Source organism: Amia ocellicauda, chromosome 3, assembly GCF_036373705.1.
Source record: "Amia ocellicauda isolate fAmiCal2 chromosome 3, fAmiCal2.hap1, whole genome shotgun sequence".
Taxonomy (NCBI): Eukaryota; Metazoa; Chordata; class Actinopteri; order Amiiformes; family Amiidae; genus Amia; species Amia ocellicauda.
Genome location: NC_089852.1, coordinates 35,756,423 through 35,784,021, shown reverse-complemented (window position 1 = coordinate 35,784,021; position 27,599 = coordinate 35,756,423). Strand labels below are relative to the sequence as shown.

The 27,599-nt window shown below is 38.1% G+C and overlaps 1 protein-coding gene across 2 annotated transcripts in view; it reads right to left on the bottom strand.

Moving 5' to 3' along the window:
* Positions 1-27,599, bottom strand: part of pde2a (phosphodiesterase 2A) — a 184,199-nt gene that overhangs the window by 27,617 nt on the left and 128,983 nt on the right. For both annotated transcript variants that reach the window (XM_066699232.1, XM_066699233.1), the window contains exons 4-9: positions 24,791-24,882; positions 11,504-11,613; positions 9,796-9,851; positions 5,898-5,957; positions 4,154-4,313; positions 3,540-3,592 (exon numbers count right to left, since the gene is read on the bottom strand). In XM_066699232.1, coding sequence (XP_066555329.1) covers positions 3,540-3,592; positions 4,154-4,313; positions 5,898-5,957; positions 9,796-9,851; positions 11,504-11,613; positions 24,791-24,882 — 531 coding nt within the window. The remainder of the gene's footprint in view (positions 1-3,539; positions 3,593-4,153; positions 4,314-5,897; positions 5,958-9,795; positions 9,852-11,503; positions 11,614-24,790; positions 24,883-27,599) is intronic.

The window sequence follows — 27,599 nt, the reverse complement described above, 5'->3', positions numbered from 1 at the left end:
AGAAAAACTACTGATTACACCTGAACGACACAAAAACACTGAACGGTCGCATACCTTAAACCATCTTAAACAAGGCTATTCCTAGCTTGAGAAAAACATTTCCAATATCTCATATACAGAAAATGTTATGTGCAATGCAGTTACGAAAGGCTTCTCGAAACACACAAAAAATATGTAAATAAACAAATTGGCTTCTACAAACCCCTGCAAACTCTTCAAACCTTACATAGACAAAACAAAGATTCCCCAAAATGCTACACTCTCCCACTTAGGAACAGTTCGCTGTGCTTTCCCTTATAAGGTAGAATTAGCTGGGTGATATATATAATACCAAATGTGGGAGATGAAAACAGTTTGATTGAAACACAAACAAAATAACAAAGCATTGATGTTTCAGGAAAATTAATCGGCTGCATACAAAGTATTTTTCCTTAGTGGCTTTCATTATGTGGAGCAGATATTCCTTGGTCAAAATCTCATGCACTGTTTGTAGCATCTTCTCAACACGTCACATTTGTAACAGAAATAAATAACACTGCAGAGCTTTGCAAAAGTGGGTTTAACCGACACGAGATGATGAAACGAGACCCCAGTCACATATTGAGGTAGTTTATAAACCACAAACGCCACATTTAAAATATTAAAAAAAGACAGGGAGTAAAGAGTTTCAACATGTTAAGCCCTGTGTGAATAAACAGCAGTGTGTTTTACATTGCTCTGCATGTTACAGCTGGCGGGAGGCTCTCCAAGCACCGGTGAGAAACAGGGCTAGACGTACTCAGAGAAGCTGGCAGCTCTCCAGATGGCACGGCCAAGTGAGTGAGTGCATTAGCAGGTGTTGAGCGCTCAGCGTTGGGATTCCCAGCGTCGGCTTGGCCTCTCTCTCGGAGCTGCCTGATGATATGATTGCGGATGAGCAGATCGGGCTCGATTTGAATGGATTCTCTGGGGCTGGTGCACTTCCGAAAGGTCAAAAAGAGTGTCAGAGAAGCGAAGGGCTCCCTCATGACCCGGAATTAGCATCGGAGGTCTGCGTTCGCCCAAGCTAACAGCTCCAGTCTTCATCCCTTGTCCGGAGAGTGACTCCCAGAGTGTTCCTGGGATGTCATCTTCTGGGAGAACCAGGGAACGAGTGCAGTCAAGCTCACTTCCTGAACAGTGAGTCAGCTCGTGGTTATGTAAGGTGAACCGCTCTCCACTGGAAGACATTTTCAAGCTCTTTTGTGCCGCCGAAGCAGGGTAGTGCAATTGCAAATGTGCTGTATTAAAACATACTCCCCCATAGACACCTGTACATCCTTATGAGTAATACTCCCACATTTGCTCAGATCTGACACATTAATGCATCTGAAGCAGTGTGGGTCTGCATTTTAATAGTATCTGTGAACATTCATCGCTGCTTTTTCTTTGCTAATCCTGTTTCTCCACAAAGCGGTTAATACGGACACCTTTCAAAACTGTTTTTTCAACAGTAATGGAATATAATGAAAACGCGTATTGTGTCGGACAGCCTTTATGTAATGTAACATATATCATGTGGATTACAATTAAAACCTGGCCAAAACACAAAAACAGTTCTAAGCTGTTACAAATCAGGAGTATATTACAATAAAACACCAGTACAGTACAGAATGGGGGGTGTTTATTAAGTCAGCTGTGGTCCATCAGCTCCTTTGTTTAAGTAGAAAACAATACAATTCAGTGGTGAATTACTTCACAGAGTAACTAAACTGATGCAGGATGTGAGAGCTCAAAAGCGGTTATGCAGCCAACGGAGTTGATGCCAGAACCACACTTTAACCAGACCCATGCCCCATTCACAGCGATGCAATACAGCGATGGTTTTAGCCATCAATAATTTTAGTTTCCATCATAACCATTATTCATCTATATATAATGATGCATAACACTCTTTGGTGCCATCTGTGACAATTACTTATGCTTCATGTTGTACAGCGCTTTAATTGGGGGGTATGGCAAGCCAAATTATCATTTAGAGATATCTCTAAATCATTTAAAGATATCTGCAAATCAATTAGAGATATCTGCAAATCATTTAAAGATCTCATTTAAAAGTACATTTAGAGATATCTCTAAATGATTTGAAGATATCTCTAAATGATTTAAAGATATCTGCAAATCATTTAAAGATATCTGCAAATCATTTAAAGATATCTGCAAATCATTTAGAGATATCTTCAAATGACTTCCTGTATTTAGCCCAAGATTATCACTTCCTGTTAACTTGTTCATTAATTTCTATGTAACTGAATAAGGAAACAGGAAGTGATCATCTCAGCCAAAATACAGGAAGTCATTTGAAGATATCTCTAAATGATTTGCAGATATCTTTAAATGATTTAGAGATATCTTCAAATCATTTAGAGATATCTGCAAATCATTTAGAGATATCTTTAAAAGGCACCTTATTTAGATATCTCTAAATCATTTGCAGATATATATATAAATGATTTAGAGATATCTTTAAATATTTGAAGATATCTTTAAATACATTTAGAGATATCTCAAAATGATAATTTGGCTTGCCATGATGGGGGGGGGGGGGTTAATTTCTCTCACAGTACAATCTAAAATGCACAGTGCATTCCCATCAGACACAAGTACTTATTTCATAATGTTATATAATATTCATTCTCTTCTATGTAGATGTAGGCTTACATCTGAATACGGATGCTAGGCTAATTTCCCCTGTGTAGATCACTTTCATTTACACTTCTACTGACAAGAAAAAGAAAAGACACCTAACCTGATTGAGTTTGCTTTCAACTTTCATCTACTGCAAAAAGACAAACAATTCTATGACCCCTTAAAAACTAGAGTGTCAATATTGTGTGTCTCTCTCAGCTTCCATTCCCTGATGTAGGAACTTGATTGAAACCAAATGTTTTCTAACATTAAACACATTACACACTGAGTTATTCAGGCCACAGGGACCTCATAAACATTGTTGATTATTAATGATCATTTTAGAGAGCAAAGATATACATCTATATATGGAGAGAGGGCTCCCTTTCTGGCCCATGCTGCTATCTAGAACATAGTTAAACGAGATCTTTGGTGATCTGCCACATGTTTGTTGATAGAGGCAAGTAAGATGAACAATCCTGAAATGAGTAGGGCTCTGTTTTCCCACTAGTTTCTCTGCTCAAATCATCATACATTTTCCATGAGCCTGGATAGTTAAAAACAATTCCTTATATTTAGAACAAGCAGTATTTTACTGGAATTGTACACATCTTTGCCACCCGCAGTCCGGTGTAGTTTTCAAGTGACTAACAAGACCCACTGATGATGTACGTCTATATCATGTATCAAAACAAAAAACAATAATGCCTATTTAAACCTTGGGGGGGGGAAATTTATTTGAGTTCCTGTCAAAATATCCATTGTGATTTTCCCAAATCAAGCAAGTGAGAACTAAAACTCTTTCTGTGTCTTTGGATGCCGCCTCATTCCTTTCCTATCCGTAAGGCGCTGTTTCACGGTTAGGAAAATCCCAAACAGGCTCCTGTACTTACATAATTAATCACTTTCAGCTGGAGAGAGGCTGCATCAAGGTCGTACAGTTCACCTGAAAATAAAAGAAGACCAAATAAATGGGCATGAAGTATGAGAGAAACAAGAAGTCAGCCTCACATTTTCTCAAGGGATGGGCTGAAGACAGGCCTGTCAGGACAGAGGGAGCCGAGCATCTGTTCTTTTACAGGATACAATGGAAGGGCCAGATGGATGAGGTAACTTTAATATAGCATTTCTATAGAAAGGAAAAGGTGTGTACAGTCCTGCAGTACCCTCATGTGTTGGGGTTTTTATTCCACCTCAAGTTCATATGACTGAACTGCACTGTTCATTTATTTAACTGGTTCAAATTGTCTTTTTACATTAGTTATTTTAGTATGTCTGGTGTGTCCTCTGTTTTTTCCTCTGTTTTGCCTTTTCCGTTCTGACCTAATAGGTTCTCCCGGGGTTCAGTTATTATTTGACTCACTAACCTCAGTAACACTTTTGCATGAAAGCCCCAGTGCCTTCCCATGACCCACGCTCAATCATGCTGACCCTTATACAGTAAAGATGTGCATAGAGTGTATGCACGATATCCATTCTGCTGAAACAATGTTTCTGGCACTATTACCGCAAAGCTGTAAGATCTTGTGGTCCAGTTCATTGTACGTCCCGTTGTGCGTGGAATCTGACTTGGTGATGGAGTTGGGGGACGTGCTGTGAGACAGGTGGACTTGTGGCCACCGTGATGTCTTCTCCAACGACTGAACTCTTTTACACGCCACGGTAACCTGGAGACGAGGAATTGAACACGAAACTGCAAGTCAGAAAACAATACAGACGATGAAGTTCACATTTTATGTTTTGACTATAGCGAATACTGCAAGGGTTATTTTAGCTAGTCACTCTAATATAATGCAGTGCGTCTTTTTGGCACATGTAATATCTTGAAATAATGCAATGATTAAATTTATTTTTAAATTTATTTTTTTCCCATCATGGCTGCTCAAAGATACACATCCCCATTAATTAACCAGCTTACATTTAAAGTGAACAATTCAGAAAAGATATAAGCCTACAATAACCTACTCCAAAATTTGCAAACAAATGCACGATTGCTATCAGTGAAAAGCTTGTAACTAACACTCTGTAATAAATCTTTTTGACACAGTGTAATATCTTGAAATAATGCCATGATTAGATTTTTCTTGTTGGCTGACCTCAGATGCACATCCTCATTAATTAATATTTTTGCATTTAATAAGAAATTATATAAGGTTAAAGTATTAAAAATATCCAGAGTAAATGTATGTTCATCCAGCATGCTCTTTTTGCACTGATATTAGTTTTCCTGAATGTATATTTTGAGGTAAGAGTACAGGTTTTAAGTGAAAGACAAGCTTAATACTCCAATTAACTGATTATTCTCAATGTAAGTGATATGTATTCATGGTCTGGAATGCTTTCTTTATTTAATCCATTCATCCACATTGACATTTCTTGCAGTGTTTATCCTGAGTGACAATAAGATTGGAGGTCCGCTGCAGCTGGAGTGTGTAGTGTATTAATCCCCAGGTGGCACTGTCAATAGCCATGTTGAGTGAGGACATGGACATGCATCAGATAGGTGATCATTTGATTGTGCTTTACCACACAGGAGGCCTGTTAGCTTAGCTGCGATCGCTGAGTGAAATACTGCACACCAGCATAAAACAAATCAATTGCTATGCCCCTTCCCCAGAGGGACGTCTGTTTCAATGGACCGCCCTGCGTCCAATACTGATCATTTCACCATTTCAACAAGCTTCATAGCTTACATCCTTGTCTGACCTTCTTAGTACATATCTGATGCTTCCAATAGAGCCCAACCAATCTATAAACCAGACACAAGACTATATTTATAGTAAATTCAGTCTTTTGTGGATACATTTGTCTAACCTTTTTTGCCTAGTCCCGATTCAGGATTGCATTCTTCACATATTATAATTAAAGAAGCACTGCTATGTATTTCTTACCGATAATCACAGTCCTTTGAGTGTTTGATAAAAGCAGAGAGATAAGAGAGCTTTCCCATTTGCATATGCCGTGGAAAGCTTACCCACAAAATGTCTTTTCCCACAGCAGCATCAATTGTACTTCTGTAGTCCCTCTATAACCTCAACTTTCTAGAATTTAGACTTTGAGTTTATAATTAGTAGTTTTATATAATCCTCATTAGGGCCTGAGAAATCAGACAACCATAAACCTTGTACTAACTATATTTTGATGTATATCATCATGGGCATGTAGGTGGCACCAGGTTTATACACCTCTACACACACACACACACACACACACACACACACACACGCACACAAAAACACTTTTTCTCTTACATGTTTTTCAAGAATACTTAGGTGATGTTCATCCAGTTCGCTTATCTGCTTGCAGCAAACCTGTAAAATCACAAGAAATAATAAAAACAGGTTAGTCTTTTTAAAAATCAATTCAAATTGACTCTCTACACTTTAGTTTTTATTTATGCATCCGATCCACTTTATTTACATTAATGTAGAAAGTCTTTTCACAACATGGTATGATGTGTCCAGTCTTCCAGTTTCTCCCATCTTCATCTATTAACCTGGAAACTAAATTCTCAATCAAATAATAATACTGGGGTGCTTTCTCATTTTAGGAAGGGGTGTAAGCCAGGCAGTAATTTAAGTATGAAAGGAAACTTAATCCAGCGTCCTAACATCAAGAACTGAGCGTACTTTATACCCAGCATGTTCGACACAGCTGGAGACTGTCATGCTGAATTGATGTCTCACAATTGTTTGGACGGCTGAGGAAACCTAGACGGGAATAAAGAGGTCAAACCAATGAAGCATCTGTTGACCACAAAATCCTCAACACTTGGACAGTAATGTCTATTAATAATAAAAATAAGTGTCTCTGAGAAAAGAGTCCTCGATATGCAACCTCTTTTGTAAAGCAGAGCTATATAAAGACACCCCTCACAGCCTGTAGTCCCGGACAGCTTTGAGAGCAGCAAGACTTCAGTTTCCCTGAATCAGCAGTGGCTCCCACTTCCTGCCATGTAATGAGATTTAATGGAAGAGCGCTCTGAGCCTCTGACAGCTTGATCTGAGAGCTATGTGTCACTTTGGAGCTGCCATAGGCCAGGTATGGTATCTGGTTCTCCTTCTGCAGTGTAGCTTACTGGGTCACGGTCTCAGTGCCTGCCTCCTCACGCTGTCAATCTGCAGTGCAAGTAGACACAAACACCGCAGTACAACACAGGAGCCCCCATGTATAGATTCTTGTGTTTGCTTCATTCACAAGACACTATTTTATATGTATATGGATGTCTATAACATAACATGCATACTGTGATCCAGTGGTCAGACTATCACTGCTTTGACATTTCATTTAACAGCTGGGTTCTGCAAAACTGCATAGTAGTGCATAGGAAATATCAGTTATAGGCCTTGAAACAAGTAAAACAAAACCTGGTGATATTTAATACTTACATATTTTATCTTCACAATCAAAAGGTATGTACAAAATTAAATAAAAAAGCTCACTCAGTAAAATGGATATTGAGTGATATGCGACTTTATTTGACCTGATTAAAGTCCCAGGAAGTACTGAATAGTGAGACAAGACTAAATCTAAATCCCATTGAAATCTTTTGACAGCATTTGTTTTGGCTGTTTTGTATTTGTAATTAATTTAGAACAAGTTGCAGATTATATATTTCACTTTGAGATTATGTACATTTTCTGTGTTGATCAGTGGCAAAAACTCCTGATTAAATCCATTCTGATTTCATGCTGTAACACAATGAAATGTGGAAAAGTCCAAGGGGGTGAATACTTCTTGAGAGCCACTGTATGGGTGGGGGGTTAATAGTAATTACTCATGACAGACATATGCTGAAAAAAAAAAAAAAATATATATATATATATATATATATATATATATATATCCTTTCAGGTTTAAACAAACATATATTTATAGAAAAAAATAATAACAATAGGCATTCCCAAGAGAATAATAAATCACCTTTACAATCAACCTCTGTAGCAGTCTGATTGTCTCTATTCTTTCCCTCACAGCAGCAGCGTGGCTGAGCTTGTTTTTCTCCCCTGAAAGACCTTCGGGACCTAGTGACGCCACTGGTAAGCTTACTTTGTCCCAGACACAATTTGTCTGCTTTCTCATACAGGAAGCTTACTTACCCTTGATAAATAATTACATGCTATTAGCAAGGGAGTACAGAACTAGACTGACCATTTATGTTGCTCCACACTGTATTGTAATGTATTCCAATAATTCATTTATATAATGCAATTAATGATTGATGCAATTTGACTTGGAGAGATGAACAATAGTGTTTTCGGTAACTTGTATTATCAGTATTGCTTTAAATCATTCTTCCCAACACTGGATATTGGATCTCCCATTTGGTTGTAAGCACAGTGAGTAGCAGTAAGATTTAATGATTAAAGTTCAGATGGCCACACCAGAAGACAGGAAAACAGAATACATCACTGTTGGATCCAATGGCTTGCTCCCTTGTTCATGAGAATAAAATGTTATAAAACTGCTGGGGGAGGTACCACTGGTGTGTACAACTCAAGGTCTACACAAGGTCTACACAGGTCATGGAAAAATACCAAACTTATCTGGTTAGGGAAAAAGACTGAATATCCATTATTTTCCATGTTATTCATCCTCGCTCTAATTATTCAATTACTTAGGGAAATACAAATCTCACATAAACACCTTCTTCTTTCAATTACAGCTGTGTGGGCCGAGGGGAGGGCAGATGATTTACCCAGAATAATAAGACATTTCTCTCTTGCAATGCTCTCTTACCAGCCCTTAATGACAAGAGCATAATGCGCTTTTAACCCTATAGTGCCAGTGTGCTATGTGTATCACTGTCTAGTTCTGCATTCATTGAAAGGAAGTAAAAATACATGCATATTACTCCCCCTCCGCCCCTGACAGCTGTATCAAATGTTGTCTGATCATGTTCCTCTTTAGCACCAAATTCAATTTCCAAGCAGGCTGTTACATCCACAGAGGCAACTGGTTATTTATATTGAATCCAGTTTACTGAGTCATTAACTTTCATTTGTATGCTGGTGTGAGAGTGAGATATTTTTTGTTGTTCTTCTTGTGTTTTTCTTTTTGGTAGTGTTCTACAGATGGACCAATTAGCAACGGCTAATTTGAAAAGCAAACTAGAAACTAGAAATCTTTTTAAGTCATGATGGCAGACTTGAAAACCAATGAAAACTCATAATTTAGCCCTTCTCTATATGAAGGCAATGCCGTGGGTAAATGACCACGCCTTCTAGCTCATAGGCTGCTTCATTAAGTATGTGAGAAACAGTGATAGTGTGCTCTCCTTAAACAAGCATCTATCTAATAAGAATAGATGAAAAATCTTCACTATTCAAGCACTGTAAACCAATGGCCATTGTAGGTCTCTCTCAATTAGCAATTGCCTAAGAACCTGCAGTGTTGGACCAATTAAGGAAAATAAAGTTAAATTAGAGAATGGAACAAAAGCAGCACCACAACTTTCACACAAATTCCTCTACAGCGCTTGGCTAGATAATATGGCATTTATTGTCATGGAAAAGTCCTGAGATCTAGAGCTCTTTTCAGTTCTGCATGGTTGTATTGGTAATTTATATAATACAAATGCTTAGACTGATCCGCTGCTTTAAAGGAAACAGTATTGTTTATTCAGTACGATCACAGGTGGAAAGACAACCATTTTGGTCTATAGTTCTGAATGGGAAGAAGTGGAAGCTGTTTAGCTTGAGAGTTAAGGATATCAGTCAAATCATTTTCACCAGAGCAAAACAAAACCATAAAACCCAGCAGACAGAATAAATGACTACAAGGGGGAGGTTCAGAATGGAGGGAAGTGATTATACACAATTATATATAGAAAAACCTTGCCAAGGATGTAAGGATAGGAAACGATAAACAGAGGAAGGGTGTTACCAATGTCCCTAATAGATAATGTGTGGAAAAGGGATGATTTGTTAGTCAATAGAAAATGTTGCCTCCACTTTCCTTTTTAGGTGAAAGTATGAGAAATTCTGTGACATTTATCAGGGGCTTGAATATCGGCTTGAGTGTCAACATCAAAACTGGGGCTTAAAGGGAAAGAAAGCCAGGGCTTTTTTCATTTACTGTCTTTTGACGTCAAATAGCTGGATTGGGTTGATAATAAAAGTAAATCCTCTCATATCAGGCAATACTCACCAAGACAACAGCTAGAACTGCCCCAAGATCCTGGTCCACAATGGGAATTATTATCACTGGAACAGAAGAAATCAGACAAAAAAGAAAACAGAGGGAAAAGATTCAGTATATAGCTGGAGAATTATGATTACGATGTATATAATTAAATAAATTATATTTAACTAAATGTTATGAGGCTAAATTAATAAGCAAAGTCATTAGTGAACAGGGTAGTCTTCAAAGCTAATTAAAACCACAGGTGTTGATTTTTTTTCACCACTGCATCGCCCAATAAAGTGTCTAGATGAATCACCATGCTTCGTTGGAGGCTCACTCTAATAAGCCACGTCATATTGTGCTTTCTTTCCCCACACTGATGCTGTGTGTCCTGAAACAGAAGCATTTGATTGCCTGTGTGAAAAGGGATGCCTTAAGGGGTTGTCAAGCATAACAAGTGATAGAGGAAGAACCACACTTTTTTTTTTTTGCGGGGAAAAAAACAACAAAAAATTGTATTTCCTTTTATATTCATCTCATTTAATCTTCTCCCTCATCAGTTGCTCCCACTCAAGTGCCTTTCACATCAGCTATTTCCCTCTGCATTCCTCATTTCCCCCTAGCCTGGTCCCTTTCTCTGCTTGGACTGCTTGTCCTAGTGATATTATACGGAGGGACAAATTCTGTTAGGCATGAACAGCAAGTGCATAGCTAACAGCCTGTGTCTGACAACTACAGCCCATGCATAATGAATAAAACCTGCCTGCAGAGCAAAATATGGAAAGGTGATGGTGTTCATTTAGCAGGAGCACTGGCTGTATGTGTTACAGACTGTTGGCGAACAATCCCGCACATTAGGAATGTAATCTCTGGGGCACAGTTCAACGCATGATTCTCGGCAGCCTCTGGGAGCTTAGAGAAAAAGGGGGACTCACAATGAAACAGTGAAGTGGAGGCAGGCTTTAATCTTCTCACACTGTTAGGAGGTTATGATTTATCCCCCCCCACAATCCTCCTTTCAAAACCAACACTTCAGAAACAACCCACCAGAAACAATATGATAAGTGGGCATGCGGTGCCCTGAGCAAGGCAACGCTTGCCCCAAACACTCCGCTCTGTGTGCAGTCCAGAGAGCTTGCAAACATACAGCATGCAGGGGTGAGAAGTCATTTAAAAACTCTGTCCTTTAGGAGTCCATCTGCATTGTGTATGAGGTAGCTGCACTGAATTCTCCGGCACTAAAATTTGCATTCAGACCCAATCCACTTAATCCTGCCTTTGGACACAAATCTCATTTCAGTAAGTTTAGGGAGGCATTATTGTCTCCTTCTTAATCAGTTTTCCTCTGTTGTTCCTTAATTGCCAAATTAAACTGATTGCGTTGGCATCCATGAGTATAAATGTTCACTGGAAGCAGACAAACAGAAGAGTGACCAGGTTTCTTTTGCTTTTGATGTTGTGCAACAGAAGGAACAGCATATTGGATGGAGGGACAGACAGACAGACAGATAAATAAATAGCGAAACATATAACAATTGTTCATTAGTAAAGGATTGCAAAATGATCGAAACTTCCTGTATTTCCTGTGAATACCAGAAATATAAGGTTATTTTGCCTGTTGAACAACATTGTTTTGTTTATGTTGTGTTGTTTTGACCCATGGATAATTTACACTAAATACCCTGAAGTATATCAGTTTCTATGATAAAGGGAACCACTTCCAAGAGCTCACCTCTTTTATCAGGTGGAAGAGGGGCCGCCAAGCTCTTGAGCTGTTTTTCCTGTAGCTCGGATGGAGGCAAACCACTCCACTCAACCCTCTTCTGTTTAATAACCGCATCTCTGAAAGAAAGCACAAGTCAACATGCTCAAGATTGTCCAAAATGTGCTGTTGCTTAAGTGTGCTTCACTGCTAAACCTCTTAACTTCTCCTCACATGCACATCATAGAAAGAGTCACTGATTTTCTTTCTTTTACTGTGTCACATTAGTAAAACATTCACTTCAAGATACTACAATCTATAGACTTAACATCATTACAACAGTTTTGGTCATTTGCTTTTTAATATTATTTATTTTCTGGTTCAAATAGATTGATTCAAGCCTTAAGACTTTAGAGGAAACCTTGCTTTAACAGAAAAAAATATAATGTTGCACTTGATTCTTTAGATGTCGGTGGTTAAGCAAAAAATGCGATGAATAAACAGAAAAATTTACTCTGTCTAACGTCTAGTTAAGAAAAAAAGAGTTTAAATAAGCAGAGCTGATTTAGGAAAAATCAGTCAAAAATAAAAGTAATACACCAAAATTACTATTTACTGTTTGGCACCTACCTCAAAGTCTATAACTGATTTTGTTCTTAGAATGTATTATTACTTCTATGAGTTTTTCTATTTAAATAACAGTCTCTTGATTAATAGTTTATTATACACTGTAATTGACTACTGGGTTGTCTGCAAATGAGAGTGTATCTTTGTAGTAATTTCCCAGGAAAATAAACTCACTTTAACCTGGATTCGAATTTAACACCACATACCGCTGTCTGCCAATTTCTCTGCACGTTGAACTGAAATGTATTTCCCTGTGGATGTGCTTCATGCAGAATGGTAGCCAAAGGCAGTTAATCATGTCTGGGCCTGGAAAAGCATCACAGTACACCTCTCCGCTCATTCACAGCTACAGGCTGCTATTTAGACATTGCAAGGCAGTACAACTTTCACTGCAAACGCCTGTGTCTTTCAAGACTCGATCATAAAGGCGAGGGCTGGAGAGTGCATCCCAAAACAGAGCTCCTCAACACATTTCTCCCAAACCGGCTTGTAGACAAGACACGGCCTGCAGCAGACACGACCACTTCTAAAGGGAGCGAACTTCTAGGTGCAGGGGAACCATTTAGATAAACCATTCCCTAACCCCCCGAGGGACTGTATGACACAGAGAAAGAGCTGATATGGCTTAACAGGCGTTAACTCGGCCCATCACGGGCTTGTAACATTCCAGTATCATGCTGACAGAATGTATTTATTGCAAGGTCAATGACTTCCGTTGGGAAGAAAAATGGACACAGTACTGATGTCAGAAAATAAGCAATATATCATGAATATGTAGAAGAAGAAGAAGAAGAAGAAGAAGAAGAAGAAGAAGAAGAAGAAGAAGAAGAAGAGGAAGAATTGTGTATTTTTAAATCTGAAAATGAGGTTCTTTGTGAGGCCTATACAGCAATAATATTGATTTGTGGGTTTTTACTTTAGTCTTGTGGGACTGAGGTTAATCTCTTAAACTTTGAGCTGATATCCACAAAACATAGGAAAAATTGATTCAAGGCTCAGAAATCCATGTAAATGACTAACAGCGTATTGTCAGGCATTAGAGTACTCCAATTTCCTTAAAACAACAACTCCTCTCCGGTCAATATGCCAAAATCATCACAGAGATAATTAATCTTTTGTGTGTGTGACAAGAAAAGATGTCTCTAATAATCATAGGTACACAGGAAGAGAGAACATCCCTCTGCAGATCAATCGGAGGGATTATTATGTATTTCATGTTCACAATCACAGCCACTTGCAGCCTGCATTGTGCATACTGCTTTGTCTGCATACGTTTTACATGACATTAAATCTGTCACACATAATTGAATCTTCTCATTCCAAAATTCCAGGAGCAGATTGGGAAGCCCAGCACAGAGACATCTATTATTTAAATTCTCCTTGCACTCTGTAAATCATTACTGTGGAATTTGTTTTACTTTCTTTGAATCATGATTTGAAAGAAACATTATTCTGCTTGCAGACTTTACACTGTAACCCCATCATAAAATACAGAACGTAACTCTGGTGTATTAATCATATATATTCACAGTACACATATGGTGCATTAAAGCCAGCAAGATCAGACTGTTACTGTTAACAAAAATGTAAGAATGTTTCACTTGAGAAAGTAGGATCACATACTGCTATTTTCCAATCTTTGTTTTGCACCGTTCAGTGTAACACAAAAATATGTGCTTGTTAAATACTACTACTACTACTACTACTACTACTACTACTACTACTACTACTACTACTACCACTTCTTATAATAATAATAATAATAATAATAATAATGACAATGCAGGTTTTGTCAGTACTTCAGCGTTGATTGCATTTCTTACCAATCTGTGGCAGAAATGTAAAAGGGAGCAAAATATTGTGTAGCTCCACAAAGCTTGCCCTGGGCCAGATAGTCAAGCATGAACAGTGTTCATAAGCATCCTCTGTGAAATGTACAGAATTGATCAGGGAATGCAGATTCATAGCACAGTCAGCAGAAGTTTATTAGTAAAAAACCAAACTCTGCAGACTCTGTCAGGAGCACAGTGCTGCAATAATAAGGAAAACCAATTCAAATGTTTATAGCCTCTCTGGCCTTTAGTACGCTAAACCCATTCTAAACCCAATTCTGCCTTCTGTCCTCTATTAATTCCCTGTGCTGGTGACAGCGAGGAACTTAATGATGCTGAACGGAGACTATTTTACTTCTGCCACCATGAGACCTCTTCAGTCTCCGATTCTGCTCCTCATAAGAACCTATCTTCTGGACTCCCTTACAGAGCACCTTGACTGAACACATTAAGTAAAATGCACAGTAGACACACAAATAAAGGCACGCTCTGTAGTAAACAAAAGTTGCTGAGTTTGTCTTCATGACTTCGGTGAATGATTAAGGCACATGTTGCCTTTGTCAGTTGGGTCCAAATTCAGCCTCACTCAGTTCCTCTTTCGATAAAATTAACATGGTATTCCAGTACTAGTTTCAAACATCCCTCTATAACCAGACAATACTCAGATATGGACTTCACTTGACTGTAGAGTAAGAAAACACTGCAAACGAATTAACGATAACATTAATTAATAACATAAATCCTCATTACTGACATTGTAGAGATCCAAGCAAATATTTGATCATGTACATGCTCTTCATCCATGATGATGCACTGACCAATAAGTGCTCTGAAAAATACTTTTAAGCATGTGTGCAGTAGTTTATCTTTCAAACCGAGAGAAATGCTAATTGCAATGTGACACAAGACTGCCATTGGGGGGTTCTGAATCTGGTTGCCAGGGTAACCACAACAGTACCACCACATATTGGAATTACTTGCGGTTCACAAATTATAACAATGCAGGTGAATTCAAGAATAGTTCTCGCTTGGGGTTGACTTCTGACTTCTTCATAACAATTCCAATAAACTAAACTCCGAACAGGAAATTGACTGCACAGATCTCTAATGCAGGGGTTTCAATACAGTCCTTTGGCTATGATTCAGTGAGGGAACAGGCATATTTCTCACACTTATCTACACAAATCCTGTGTCCAGTAAACATGAGTGGATGCAAACATGTTCTGTTAATTCCCGTTGTTGAATCACATAATCCAGCCGTATTTTTTATTTATTTTTCTACAACTCTGCCCGTGGGGACCCTGGTCTAATTTATTACCACAGCAGCACATGGTGCAATGAAATCCACCTGGGCCTGGAAATTGCTGGCAAGAGTCCCATATAAAACAATATAATTACTTGTCTGAGGTGGTTTTATCTCTGTGTCTTTCAGACTGCTTCTAAATTACCTGATTATCTCGATTTTAATAAAAAAAAAACTACTCCAAATATATATCAAAAGCAGTCTCAGGTGTTTAAATTACTTCCTCACAAAAATCTATTTTTGATACGTAATCACTGAAGAGCCAAAAGTCTCAGAACTGAAATAAATTATTGTCTTCTGGATTCCATACATAAAATGAAAAGCAAATCCACATTGCTATCATTGTGTTATTTTAAACGATCATCTGATGCAGAAGTCACCCATTGCAAATTCAGTAAGAGAAAACACACACCTTTCTCAGTCTTTTATATCTGTATAAAGCTTAAATGTGAGTGTGGGCTGTCATTTTCAACCACACCAATATTTCATACTCCTAATGAAAAAGCCTGAGGCAGACTAATAGACAACATTGTGTTATTAAAACTCCCAATTAAATAAATACACTTTTAAAACTGTAATACTTGCTGCATGAATATGCAACTGATTAAGCTGCAATAAAATAAAACAAGGAGGTGTAAAATTGAAGCGGAATGGCATAACTGTGCAGTAACTATTAATTTATTACCATTACTATACAGAAACGTCCATTCTTTTACAGGGAAATATGCACAGTTCTTAGAATTATGGTGTAATGCATCTGTACATGTTGTTATAGTGTATAAGTAAGATGTCTACCACTCTTCCAAATGGATTCTGTCATATAAACAACTTTTAAAACTGTAACACTAAACCTCAGTTGACTTGATAATAATGACTCGAGTTGCCATGGGGGTTGACAAATCCAGAGAATTTATAGTTGTTTTGGCTTTAATGTGCTATCCAGGGAGTTATGATACAACATGCCCTGAAACCCTAAAGGAGCTTTATTTGTTTAGTTTTTATTTGGAAAGTACATTTTAATTTTTAAAACTTGCTTATATGATAGAATAGATTTGGAAAAGTGTTATTCATATAACTTATAAACTATAGCAACACCGAAAGAGGCATGAAACCATACTTTTAGGAACCATGCACATTTACCTTGAAGGCGCCAGATTTCTGGGTACTGTCGGGAGTTCAAGCAGTGGTAACAAACTCCTGTTGGCAGCAATCAGACCTGGGTATCTGAACTCTAGCTATACGCTTCAGGGTGAAAAGGAGGAAAGGTGAAAACTCTGGAGATGCACAGAGAAGCGAGAAAGCTGACAGGTTCAATCACACAAAAAAAAGAATTGAGACCTGTTTCCATGACTACTTAACTTCCGCTCACTTTCCTCTTAACAGGCAGGAAAAAAGTTGCTTGTGGATTACTGTTCAAACTTTAATCGTCTATGGGCTTCAAAGGTAAAAAGGATTGGAGCTTAATACCGCCACAGATCCCACCTCACTGTGACCAGGAAAGTGTTATCCTTTTATCAGGGCCATAAGCCTTTGCAAGAAGCTAGGACAAGCACTTGTAGTCTTACAGTATGGAAACATTTGCTGTATTTCACTCCCCAGTGTTCTTTGAGGTGGCTTGCTGTATCATAGCTGATATCTGAATGCATATCACACTTAAGTGCACACTCCAGTAAGTTTGAACAGCACTTCTGATTAGAGTAATTAAAATGCATATGAGTGCCCCAGGATTTTGTAGCTTCTGGTAAGGTTTTTAATATCTCAGAATAAACCAAATTGCATGAAACTGAAAATATTACGCTTGACTTTGGTGTTATTTAAAATTGATCAAACAGTGAAATAAATTAATCAGAATCACAGATGCATTTATTTTTTTCTAGTTAATGCAAAGAACGTCTGCATCTTCTTCAACAGTTAAAACATCTCTATAATGCCCCAGACATTAATGGGGAGACCTAAATGTGTCCCCAAGTCTACAGAGATCAATACACATCTGCTTTTTACTTTCAAACCATTATGACCTCCTCATCTCTAAGTAATAAGAAATAAATACATGTTGTGCATAATCTGATTGGCCCATTCTGTATAATAGTGCCATTTTGCCAAACACATCCTTTCAGCTTGTATTTGCTGAGCAAGTAAAGGGAACATGGACGCTATATCAGAACCCAGCAGTGCAGACATCATGGGAGCTTCATGGGTCTAAGGAACACAGCTACAGGTCTCAACTGCTAAAACAATTTCCTTCAATGTTGTACAGAGTTAAAGGGCTTCTAAATAGATTGGTGGCCAGTGATACTGCCTCTTTTCCTCCATGTCTTGGGTTCTAAATAATCTGCTCATTAATGCAGATCCCGTACATTACATGCTAGGAGATTTGAAATCTTCCATCTTCTGTGCTCAAAGATGCAGGTTTACAAACAGTCATTGAGAACTTTGATCAAATAAGTAACTTCTGGGAGCTTTACTCTCACAGAAGAGCAGGGTTATGAAGTGGTAGTGTGTTACATGAATAAAAATATATCTGCTCGTGACCCAGTTCATCTTTCCTGTAGCTTTCACACAGCCAAACAACTGACAGGAACAGCTTCCATTTGAGAATATAGTGTTCCATTTTTGTTTTGTGTGATGACAATGTGGCCTTTGAAGCATCCGTATAAAAGATAAAAGTGCCCGTGTGAGAATCCTAACCTCATTTCAAATGAAAGCAATTAAATAATTCCATTCAATCAATCGATCAATCAATCAATAGACTGAACTGCATCATTACAGGTTACATATATTCTTTTTAACGCTCTCATTGTTTTCCCACGCACCTAAGACTAGAATACCCCTTTCAAATTAATGAGAGAGGCAATTACAAATGCAATTACAACATGTCCTGGTGTGCATATTAATTGCTCTGGCATTGTGTCGCAGATGTTAATCAATTATTCACATGCAAATGGAAGGGCATTTGTTTTTATAATGCAGTGAAGACACCCTGTACCCAACACATCTGGTCTGAAACTCTCTGTGTAGGTATTCATTTTTTTTTTTTTATTAATGGTTATATTGACAAAATAGTCCCAACTGGGCTACAATTACCTACATAAGGACAGAATATGCATAAGACCGCTCTTTAAACTAACAGTTTTACCTCTTTTAATGCTATAAAACATGATGCAAAGGACATCAGATTTCTATGAATATCTCTGCTTTCTGACTTTGTTCTGGTGGAAGGGAACATTGGAGGTGTTTGTCACACGTTAAGATGACAATCGCCACTCTGTCTTTACAAAAGGCAATACCCTTGTGTTAAACACCTGTTTTAGAGACACGGAAGGAACCACTAGTCCTGCAATCACTAAAACAATAGCTACAGACAGTTTGCTTATGTCTTTATAAAACATCACCCTTGAGCTAAAGGAGTCATTCAGGAGAACGCAGTGTTGTGATGCACGAGTCCTCCAAATGCACTTTACCACGCAGACCTTCAGGAACTAAAGCATTACTTCCCTGTTCCCTCCAGACACTTAATTGTTTTCATATCTTGCAGCCTTGGGAAATTGGGTCCACGAAAAAATTTAATGAATAAAAAAACGACTGCTTCTTTAAAAAGGAATAATATGAGTAACAAATCCAAATAGTAAAATAAATAATGCTGAAATTCTTACACCATCACTTTCTGGTCCCATTGAATGATTTGTTTCAATGATTGGGACTCTTTGCGCAATTCTATTGAGAAAATCGGTTTAGCAATGTTAAGCCACACTAGGTCACAAGCTGAACATTTTTCACGCACAGATTATGTCTCAAGCCACCAGAAAATATTCTGAATGTTAACAAGCCCTCATGCAATGACAACTGCCTTGAGGCAAGGAAATGTGGGTAATATATTATGTGTGTGTATGTGTGTGTGTGTGTGTGTGTGTGTGTGTGTGTGTGTGTGCGTGTGCATGTGTGTGTGTTACATATGCAGCTTGCTTCACAAGTTTTTATTTGACCTGAATAAGATGAGTTGGAACATTTCGGAGCAACAGAAGAGCCCAGATTGCAGCCTCTGATTTAATGCAGCTGTAAATTCATTCTGACCTTCTCTGTGCCAAACACACAAAGCTACTGGGCCCTGGCCTGTATTCAAAGCCACTTATAGTCTCCCATTAACATACAACCTTCTTGGTATTACACAAAAATACTGGCCACGCAGATTGCATTACAATGAGGGCAGGGAGCAGTTCCTCCGACACCGAGTCAATACACAGTCACTACCTCTGCATCTCTGTGCCACTGAGCGGCCCCCAGCCCAGTCTATAGCGGAGCTGCAAGAGTACCTTTTCCGAGCATTTACACATAAATCCTTACACAAACAAAATCGGTCAGCTGCCAATTATTATATACCCAAACTTGAACTTGACTGGGAAAGGCAGCTCAATTCAATACATAGTCCAAATCAATTAAAACTAAAATTTATTGCAGGAGTAATTTCTTAGCCTTTCAAGAGACAAAAACAAAAGCAAGGAAACTGGAAACACTTGGAGAAGAAATCTGAGTTTGTTTTTATACAGAGTCCACAGAACCTTTCATACACTTTTATATATTTTCTATTACGGTAGAGATAATCAGCAGAATCATACATCAAAGACTTATCTAATTCATTTTCAATCTGTATACTGTGGTTCATATTCACTAATACTACAGGTATGGAGAGATACACAGGCATGGAAAAACTGTAAACAAAAAGTGAACCTATAAATCTTATTGTGAAATGGCCTTCCAGTACACTACAAGTTATACTAATCAAGCTGTAAATTAGTATTTTTCCACTCCATCGATGGTGATATGCAAATAAGTGTGAAGAGCAACCAGGGAAGAGAAATGGGAAAAGAAAAACAATCAGATACATAGAGTGAATGTAAAAATCCCACCAACAAGAGACCCCTTGTGAGCGGTGCATTTTCACATGTGTTGTGATAATCTGAGGATCTAAAGACATTTCACAATCATGTTCAGGAGTGATTTGATCCTCCTTGTTTTGCACACAGCAGACCTGTCACAAATAAGCTTTTGATTTTATGTAAACATTAAATATATTATTAATACAAATATATAGCCCTAAATGAAACTGCAATATGCTTTCCTAAGTGTCAGTTAATCAAATTACATTTTCAGGTTGAATATCATCCAGCGTACTCTTTGTAAAAATATGAGGTATATTTGTAGCCAGTTTACAAGAGTTTTAATTAATTAGGCCTAAATATTTTATTTGAGTTGCGTTACTCAGGTTTAATTTAAAAGTCTGTATTTATGTGACTGGACAACACAATTTGTTCCATAAAACATGCAATATATTACTCTGGTACTGCACATAAAACTGAAACCTTGATAAAAAGGTCTTTCATTTAAAAAGCCCATGGAGGGCAGAACTCTTATAAATCACTAAACCTGTATTAGTGTTACTGCAGGAGGAGGGGGCTCTGTCTCAGGAAAAATACAGCAGCGCAAAGTAAGGAGGCCGGTGCTGGTGACATCATCCAAAATTGAGTGGATGACACAAGAACATAGAACATTTTGGGAGATAGCTCAGCGTATACAGGGAAATATATTCATAAGGCTTTAAAGAAGATGCCCTCCCACCAAATAAATCCACATGACAACTACCAGAATAAATCAGAGCAATATTTAAATGCATTTGACAGAATAACAGAATGCAGGATCCTCGTGAAGGATCAAATATCCCTCATCAATGGGGTTTGTTTCATTTCCCTAGCAGTCCTGTAAACAGCACACAGACGTACTCAAATGCAAGGTCTTGGTATAATGCATGATCACTGACTTATTATCTGAATCCTAATGAGCACCTCTCTGTCTATATCTGACTCATAATGAGAGCAAAGTTCCGTTTACGATTTGCGATAGTACAAAAGTTCAACCACACACTCTATGTCAAGTGCTGGTCATTATATCAGCTCTAGATAACTTTTTAATGGAGGGTTGATTAACATTACAGTTAATGAATCAGAAACTATTCTATTCCTGGCATTCCTTGCGTGACTCATGACAAGTTAAATGGCAGCAGATCAGGAATGGAGCCCAAGTCTTTATTTTTTTGTAGTCCCCCAATAGTCCTTTCTGCTGATAAGGTTAATAACAGGAATCATCTGTAAGATTCAGAGTTGAACAGTTAGCAGGCAGAGACAGTGCATATCCTCTGTTAACAAGGCAGAGTGATCACGCACGCAGTACATTACCATGCTGAGCACTGTCTCAGCTCCCTGTCTCTCTGTGACCTTGCTAAAACTCACTTCAGCTTAAACCTGACTGAAACCATCACAAAATTGATTTCATTTTTTTTCCTTCTCTGGCAATTACAGAAAAAAGAATTGTGGCCACTATTTAGAGCACCTTCAAAATGGTTTATGAATCCAAATATCCAGATTCTATAAAAAGAGATGAGATACTATTTTCTACTTAATTTACCTCAGCGCTGTATCCAATTTCAGGCATTAGAAGTGAGCATTCCTAGAATCAGCTCTGTTGTCTTTTCCCAAGCATGAGGGTTAATGGTGAATAATCTTTGCAGCATATTTGAAACACATTGCAAGCATATCCCATGCATACTAAAAGAAAAAGCATAACTTCTTTCCAGTTTAAAACAAACTGAAGCGCCAGTAACTTTTCTTTGGCACCTAGCAGACTGCAAAACACGATAAGTAGCAAACCAAAACAATCGCAACTTCAGATTAGTCAGTGATTTTCTAAATCCTGAATTCTTCTGAAGGCCAGTCAGCCTAAAACCCTCTAGGCTCTGTGCAGAAACATGGATGTCATTGTCAAAATCCACAAAGCATTTACCTCCCGAATGATACTTCAGGAAAGCAATCAAAAGACAATTGGAAAGTTCATGATATATGAGCGAATGTGAGAGATTTCTGTTCGCAGATTACAACGCACTCATTTCTTTCGCTAAGGCTCTACGACCTAACTGTGTAACGCCAGGCGGCTTTGAGATCACGTTTTGGTAAGCGTCTGTCCTTGGGGGAAGGATCTTTAGTGATACCCCTATATGGTGGCATGGGGCACTTTCAGAGTGCTATCTCTCAGCTCAGGCAGTATACCAGCACCCTCTGTGCTTTGTAGACCATAAATATCCCAATGCATTTTGAGATTCCATCTCAGATAACGACTTATTCCCCACAGATGTACTTTTTCTGAGCAGTGGAAAGTGTCCCTGCTATAAATAAGAGACGCTTTCCTAATCTGTAATTGCGACCTTCTCTGACAAACAGATCTCGTCAGTTATGCGATCCATTTGACAGGCTGACAGCTCCAAGCTGACTAACCCGGCTCCCGGATATTCTCTCTTAATGTGAAAACCAGCAGAAGCCGATGAAGCAACATATGAAACCAACACCTCCTCACCCACACTTTTCCCACAACTCAGATGCTGATGGATTATCTGGCTAGGCAGTGGGGGCAGGTTTCTGTGCGGAGGTCGAGACCCAGTCTGGCTGGGAGTGAGAAATGGGACCAGAATTTACAGGAATTATGCTTGATTCTCTGCCAGGAATAACACGGATACTTTGAGGCATGACAAAGCACAGCATATTTATTATTTGCTTTATTAACTGTAAGACAATGAGTTATGATCAGTTGTGATGAGTTAATAATCTGCGTCATTTGCATAGAAGCCCCGTCAGCAACTCTCACACTACAGGAGAAAATAAGAGTTTATACTGTAAATCCTTTAAAAAAATATTCACAGATATAGCTCAAGAGTCTAGGTGCCAGGCTTAAAAAAAGGGAGCTTTAAGAGGAATAACGAACCAAAGTCAAAGACAGTGAAAACTGTAGAATTGAGAGCTAACCTATTACAATTACTGCCCTGCATCATTCAGCTTTATACCACTAAAAAGAAAGGTGAAACAAAGACTGGATTTTAACATTGTGGAAGCAATTAGATTTACTCTATACTTCTTTAGCAATTAAGCCTTGATTTGGGACTGTATGCAAGCAATTTGTATTACTAATTGCCTTAAATGACAAAGAGATGTTTCAATTTCATCAATATAGAGCTTAAATACATTGTAACCCTCTGTCCAATATATCAAGCCAAGCTAATATAATATAAAACACATTCCTAATAAAAACAACAATAACAACAATACAAATATGAACAGATTATTTTTTAAACTGAAATATATCTGCATTGATCAACCAAGAGATGAAAGGTTCAAAGACCTTAAGTCAGGAATTGACACTTCATTCAGGTGAACAAAATAAACACGTACTTTATGACACTTCAATACAAAGGCCAGGCAAAACAGAGATTTGATTTATAAGGCAATTAAAAAAAACAAGAAAATATGTCACAACTGAGGCAAAATATATGAATTCTGGCCTGGAAGATCAAAAGGTTTAAGAGCTCCTTCCAAATTGGCCTGGTTATATGTCATTATTTTTATTTTTATGTCTGATCCCTTTGATTTTTGTCTCCAGGCTCAGCATTCAAATGAGAAAAAAACTCATAAAAAGTCCGATCGTTTATCTGTCCCTCTTGTCACTCAAGCGTCGCTGAGACTCCTCATCTGGCTGAGGTTAAAGCAAGGCAGCACGGTGACTCATGAAACCTTTCCCGTTTTATTAATTTGGCGACAGCTTTTCATTGAGCAGACGCAACAGCCAAGATTTACAGCCACGCCATTCAGCCCAGGAGTGAACCACGACTGCGGCACAATTAAAGGGAACGATTTAATCAGTCCTGCTTCCTTGCTCTCAATATCACTTCATTAACCCTTTTGAAAGGTGCAGCCGCTTTGGTAATCAGAGAGGTCAGGGGTTTAAGACTTGCCTTCTAAAATATCCTCCCAAAACAGAGCTGGTCTCTATAGGGAATGCAGTCACTGCACAATTACCATGGACTACCATTTCGTGAGTGTAAATGTTGTAATAAGAAAAAACAAATTAACCTGCTTCTGGAAGAAAATCTAATGTGATAATACAGTCATGTATGTATTTATTTATGTATTTCTGTGCATAATAGACATCTGCATAGCAAACACTTCAGCCATTTCTCCTGCTGGAATCCTACTCATTGTTCCCAACTTTCCTCCAGACAGACAGTGTGTGAAATCTCTTGCTTAAGAGAACTTAAGAGAATTATACAACAACCAAAACAGCTGCTAGAAAGAGTCGTCTTTGGTGAACATATGGATGATTTTCTCAGGACGTTGGCTCTTTAGTAGTAGATTAGCTTTATCCTCTTGAAAGTATGCATATGCAGAATTAACAACCGAGAGAAGTAATTAGACTGGTGCATGAAAGGGGCAGTATTTCATTAAAGTGGACATCCATAATGAACCTTTCAGGAAATTAAGTAGTCATATCAGGGTCAGTACATGGGAACACATAGGCTAACTGTATTTTTGGAACTGCAGCGCCCGCTCTTTATATTGTGGTAATTAAGCGATGATATCACTTGATTATTTTTACTTCCAGTGTGTCACTCATTGAGCTGTGAATTCAAATATCAGGTGTGTTCCCAGTCGGGTTGGAAACAGCTTTCGTGTCCAGGCTTACCTGAGCTTTCCCTCCGCTGGCAGCTCATGGGGGGGGTCATCACACAGCAGTCTATTGGTTTCCACATCCAGGAGATAGATGAACACACCCTCCTGTAGAAAAGAAAGAGAAAAGACTTATTCTTCAGGGACACTTTGACTAAAAGGATGAAGGTTACCACATCAAACCAGAGGAGCTTTTCCAGATCAGTAGGGACACACGCACCCGGGGACACAAATGGAAATTGGACTTCAAGGCATTCAAGACAGAAAACAGGAGACACTTCTTCACACAGAGTCATCACAATCTGGAACAAACTCCCCAGCGATGTGGTTGAAGCCGAAAATTTGGCAACATTCAAAAATAGACTGGATAGGATCCTTGGATCACTTAGATACTAATGGACACCAAATGAGCACGATGGGTCGAATGGCCTCCTTTCCTTTGTAAACTTTCTCATGTTCTTATGCTCTAAGATCGCTGTCAAAAATCTATTTTTTTACTTTTTACGTATAAAGTTGTGTGGGGGGTAACAATAACAGCAGAAACAGAACAAACCTAACCACGTCTATGCAAGCATAGCTTCAGACTCCTCAGCAAAATACATTTTTCCAAAAGGGAACCAAATTCTTCTACAAGATCTGTTAATACAAGTGACTTATTAAACCACTAAGTTAGAAAAGCATTATTTGATTTTCAATGCTGATCCACCTGCCAGACAGACTTTTATGTCAGGGCTTTTAAAGTAACAAAGACTTCTCTAGCTATTGCTCTTGCTGTCACCCAGCTATAATGATGCTCAGAAGAAACCAGCTAGCAAGAAACTAAAAATCATATCGGCTAACCTCAACAAATTTCCAGCAGAATGTCATTGAATGCACAAACAATTAGGTGTATTAAAGATATATATTTAAAGAACTTTTGCGATCCGAAGGAGGCGCAGGCAGGCTCTGACCTCCCAGTTCAGTCTGAAACCAGTCACGACTCTGTGATGTCTTCATTTTGTCTGACTCTTCAGCAGTATTTCAAGTAGGAATAAACTCCATCAGCAAGGCCTAGATAGCTGCTGTTTTTGGTTTCTTTTCACTTTTTTAATCTATAAAAGAAAATAAAAGGTCTGCTCTGTGGGAAATTGTGCTCCCCTTTCAACCTCTGGAGAAAGAGCTGCAAAGGAAATCACAAGAGATATGGATTTGGCAGATTGAGCAGGTCTCTTTGTGGACAGCAGTCTACGTCACAAAACCACCACAGGTTTTTCTGTCTGCAGTGGAAAGAAATTCAGTCCTTAAAATTAAAAAGGTTTATGACTGTGGATCAACACTGCGGACTTTCCAACTTTCCAGCTGTGAATGAATTTTACCATGTATCGAGGAATAAGACCAATCATTGACTTTATGATGTAGCTGTCAGGTTCTGCACTGTGAAAATCAAGATTTACTACTATTCCCACATTTTCTGTGTATATTTTGACAACACAGCTGTGTTTTATGGCTTTGTTTAGTATGATGGAAATATTGCCTTCTTACACACATTATTATTATTATTATTATTATTATTATTATTATTATTATTATTATTATTATTATCATCATCGATACTGTGACATAGTACTAAAATGCACCCCAGCAGCTATGGCTTTAAAATGCAGAATTTGTTCTTGCCAACAGATACATTTCACCTTGAACAATATTTTAATATTAATTTTTGGTCTGTATACATGAGATAGTGCACCATTAGAGGAGCAGCACAGATAACCTCAAGACATTTCAGTTTAGAAAGGATATGTGTCATAGCAACAAGAATGATGTGCTGATAACTTGGCTCTGAACTAGAGAAAAATAATCTGTTTAATGATTATAGTTGATATGAAATAAGCATTTGCCTTCTCCATTGATAATGTATAATTAGTTTGTCTATGTCTTGAGAACAGTGTATATATTGTAGAATTGCGGTAATATATCTTTATGCAATATTCTGTATTCTATTTCACTGGCTAAATGCAACACATTAATGAAGAAAAAAGAAAAAGAAGAAAAAATGTATTCACAGCGAACTTACAGTACATATAACAAAAGTCACCAAAAACATAAAGATTAACTCTGATTGAGTAAGGTGGAGACCTAAGATTTCAATTTAGTGTAAAACATAACAGTCTGCAGCCCCCAGCTATTTATTAAATGACTTTCCTCAAAACTTACTGGGTGGATGAAGTTGTCATAGAAGTTTTGTATTATCAGTTGGTTATATCTGAATAACCTGCAATTGGGTTATTTTATAATTTGTACAGAATGCCAAGGAGAGCTTTGACTTTTTTTCCCCAACGTTTTAAAAATGTAGGACTTCCCAAATCTCCCAGGCTACTCAAATGCACTGATCTAATTGACAATGAAATGCTTTATCGATTAGAGTAAAACAATTGTGTTATAAATTAAGTCACAGTTCAGTAATCCTGGCCAATAGTGCATCCAGCTGCTGTCTTGGAAGTCCGAGAGATACTGACACCAACACAAGCGTTTGTTATTGCAGGGGCATAAGTGCTCTGTCGCATCAGACTGGGTTCAAATGCCCTGTGTTTATCAGTAGGTCTAGGATTGAGAAATACATCTAAATATTAAACAAGTAATTGAGAACTGTAAGGCAGCTCCACTAAATTATATTTCCTGATTTACATTGACAGCAACATCTCAGTAAGTGGCGAGTCATGGCTCCTTCCAAAGTCTTAAAATGTAAAAACACTATTCTTGACCAATTCGTTGTTAGCGACTCTTTCCATGACAACTCCTTCTGTACTTTCTTTGCGACTTTCATAAAGGGTCAGCGACCTGGCTGG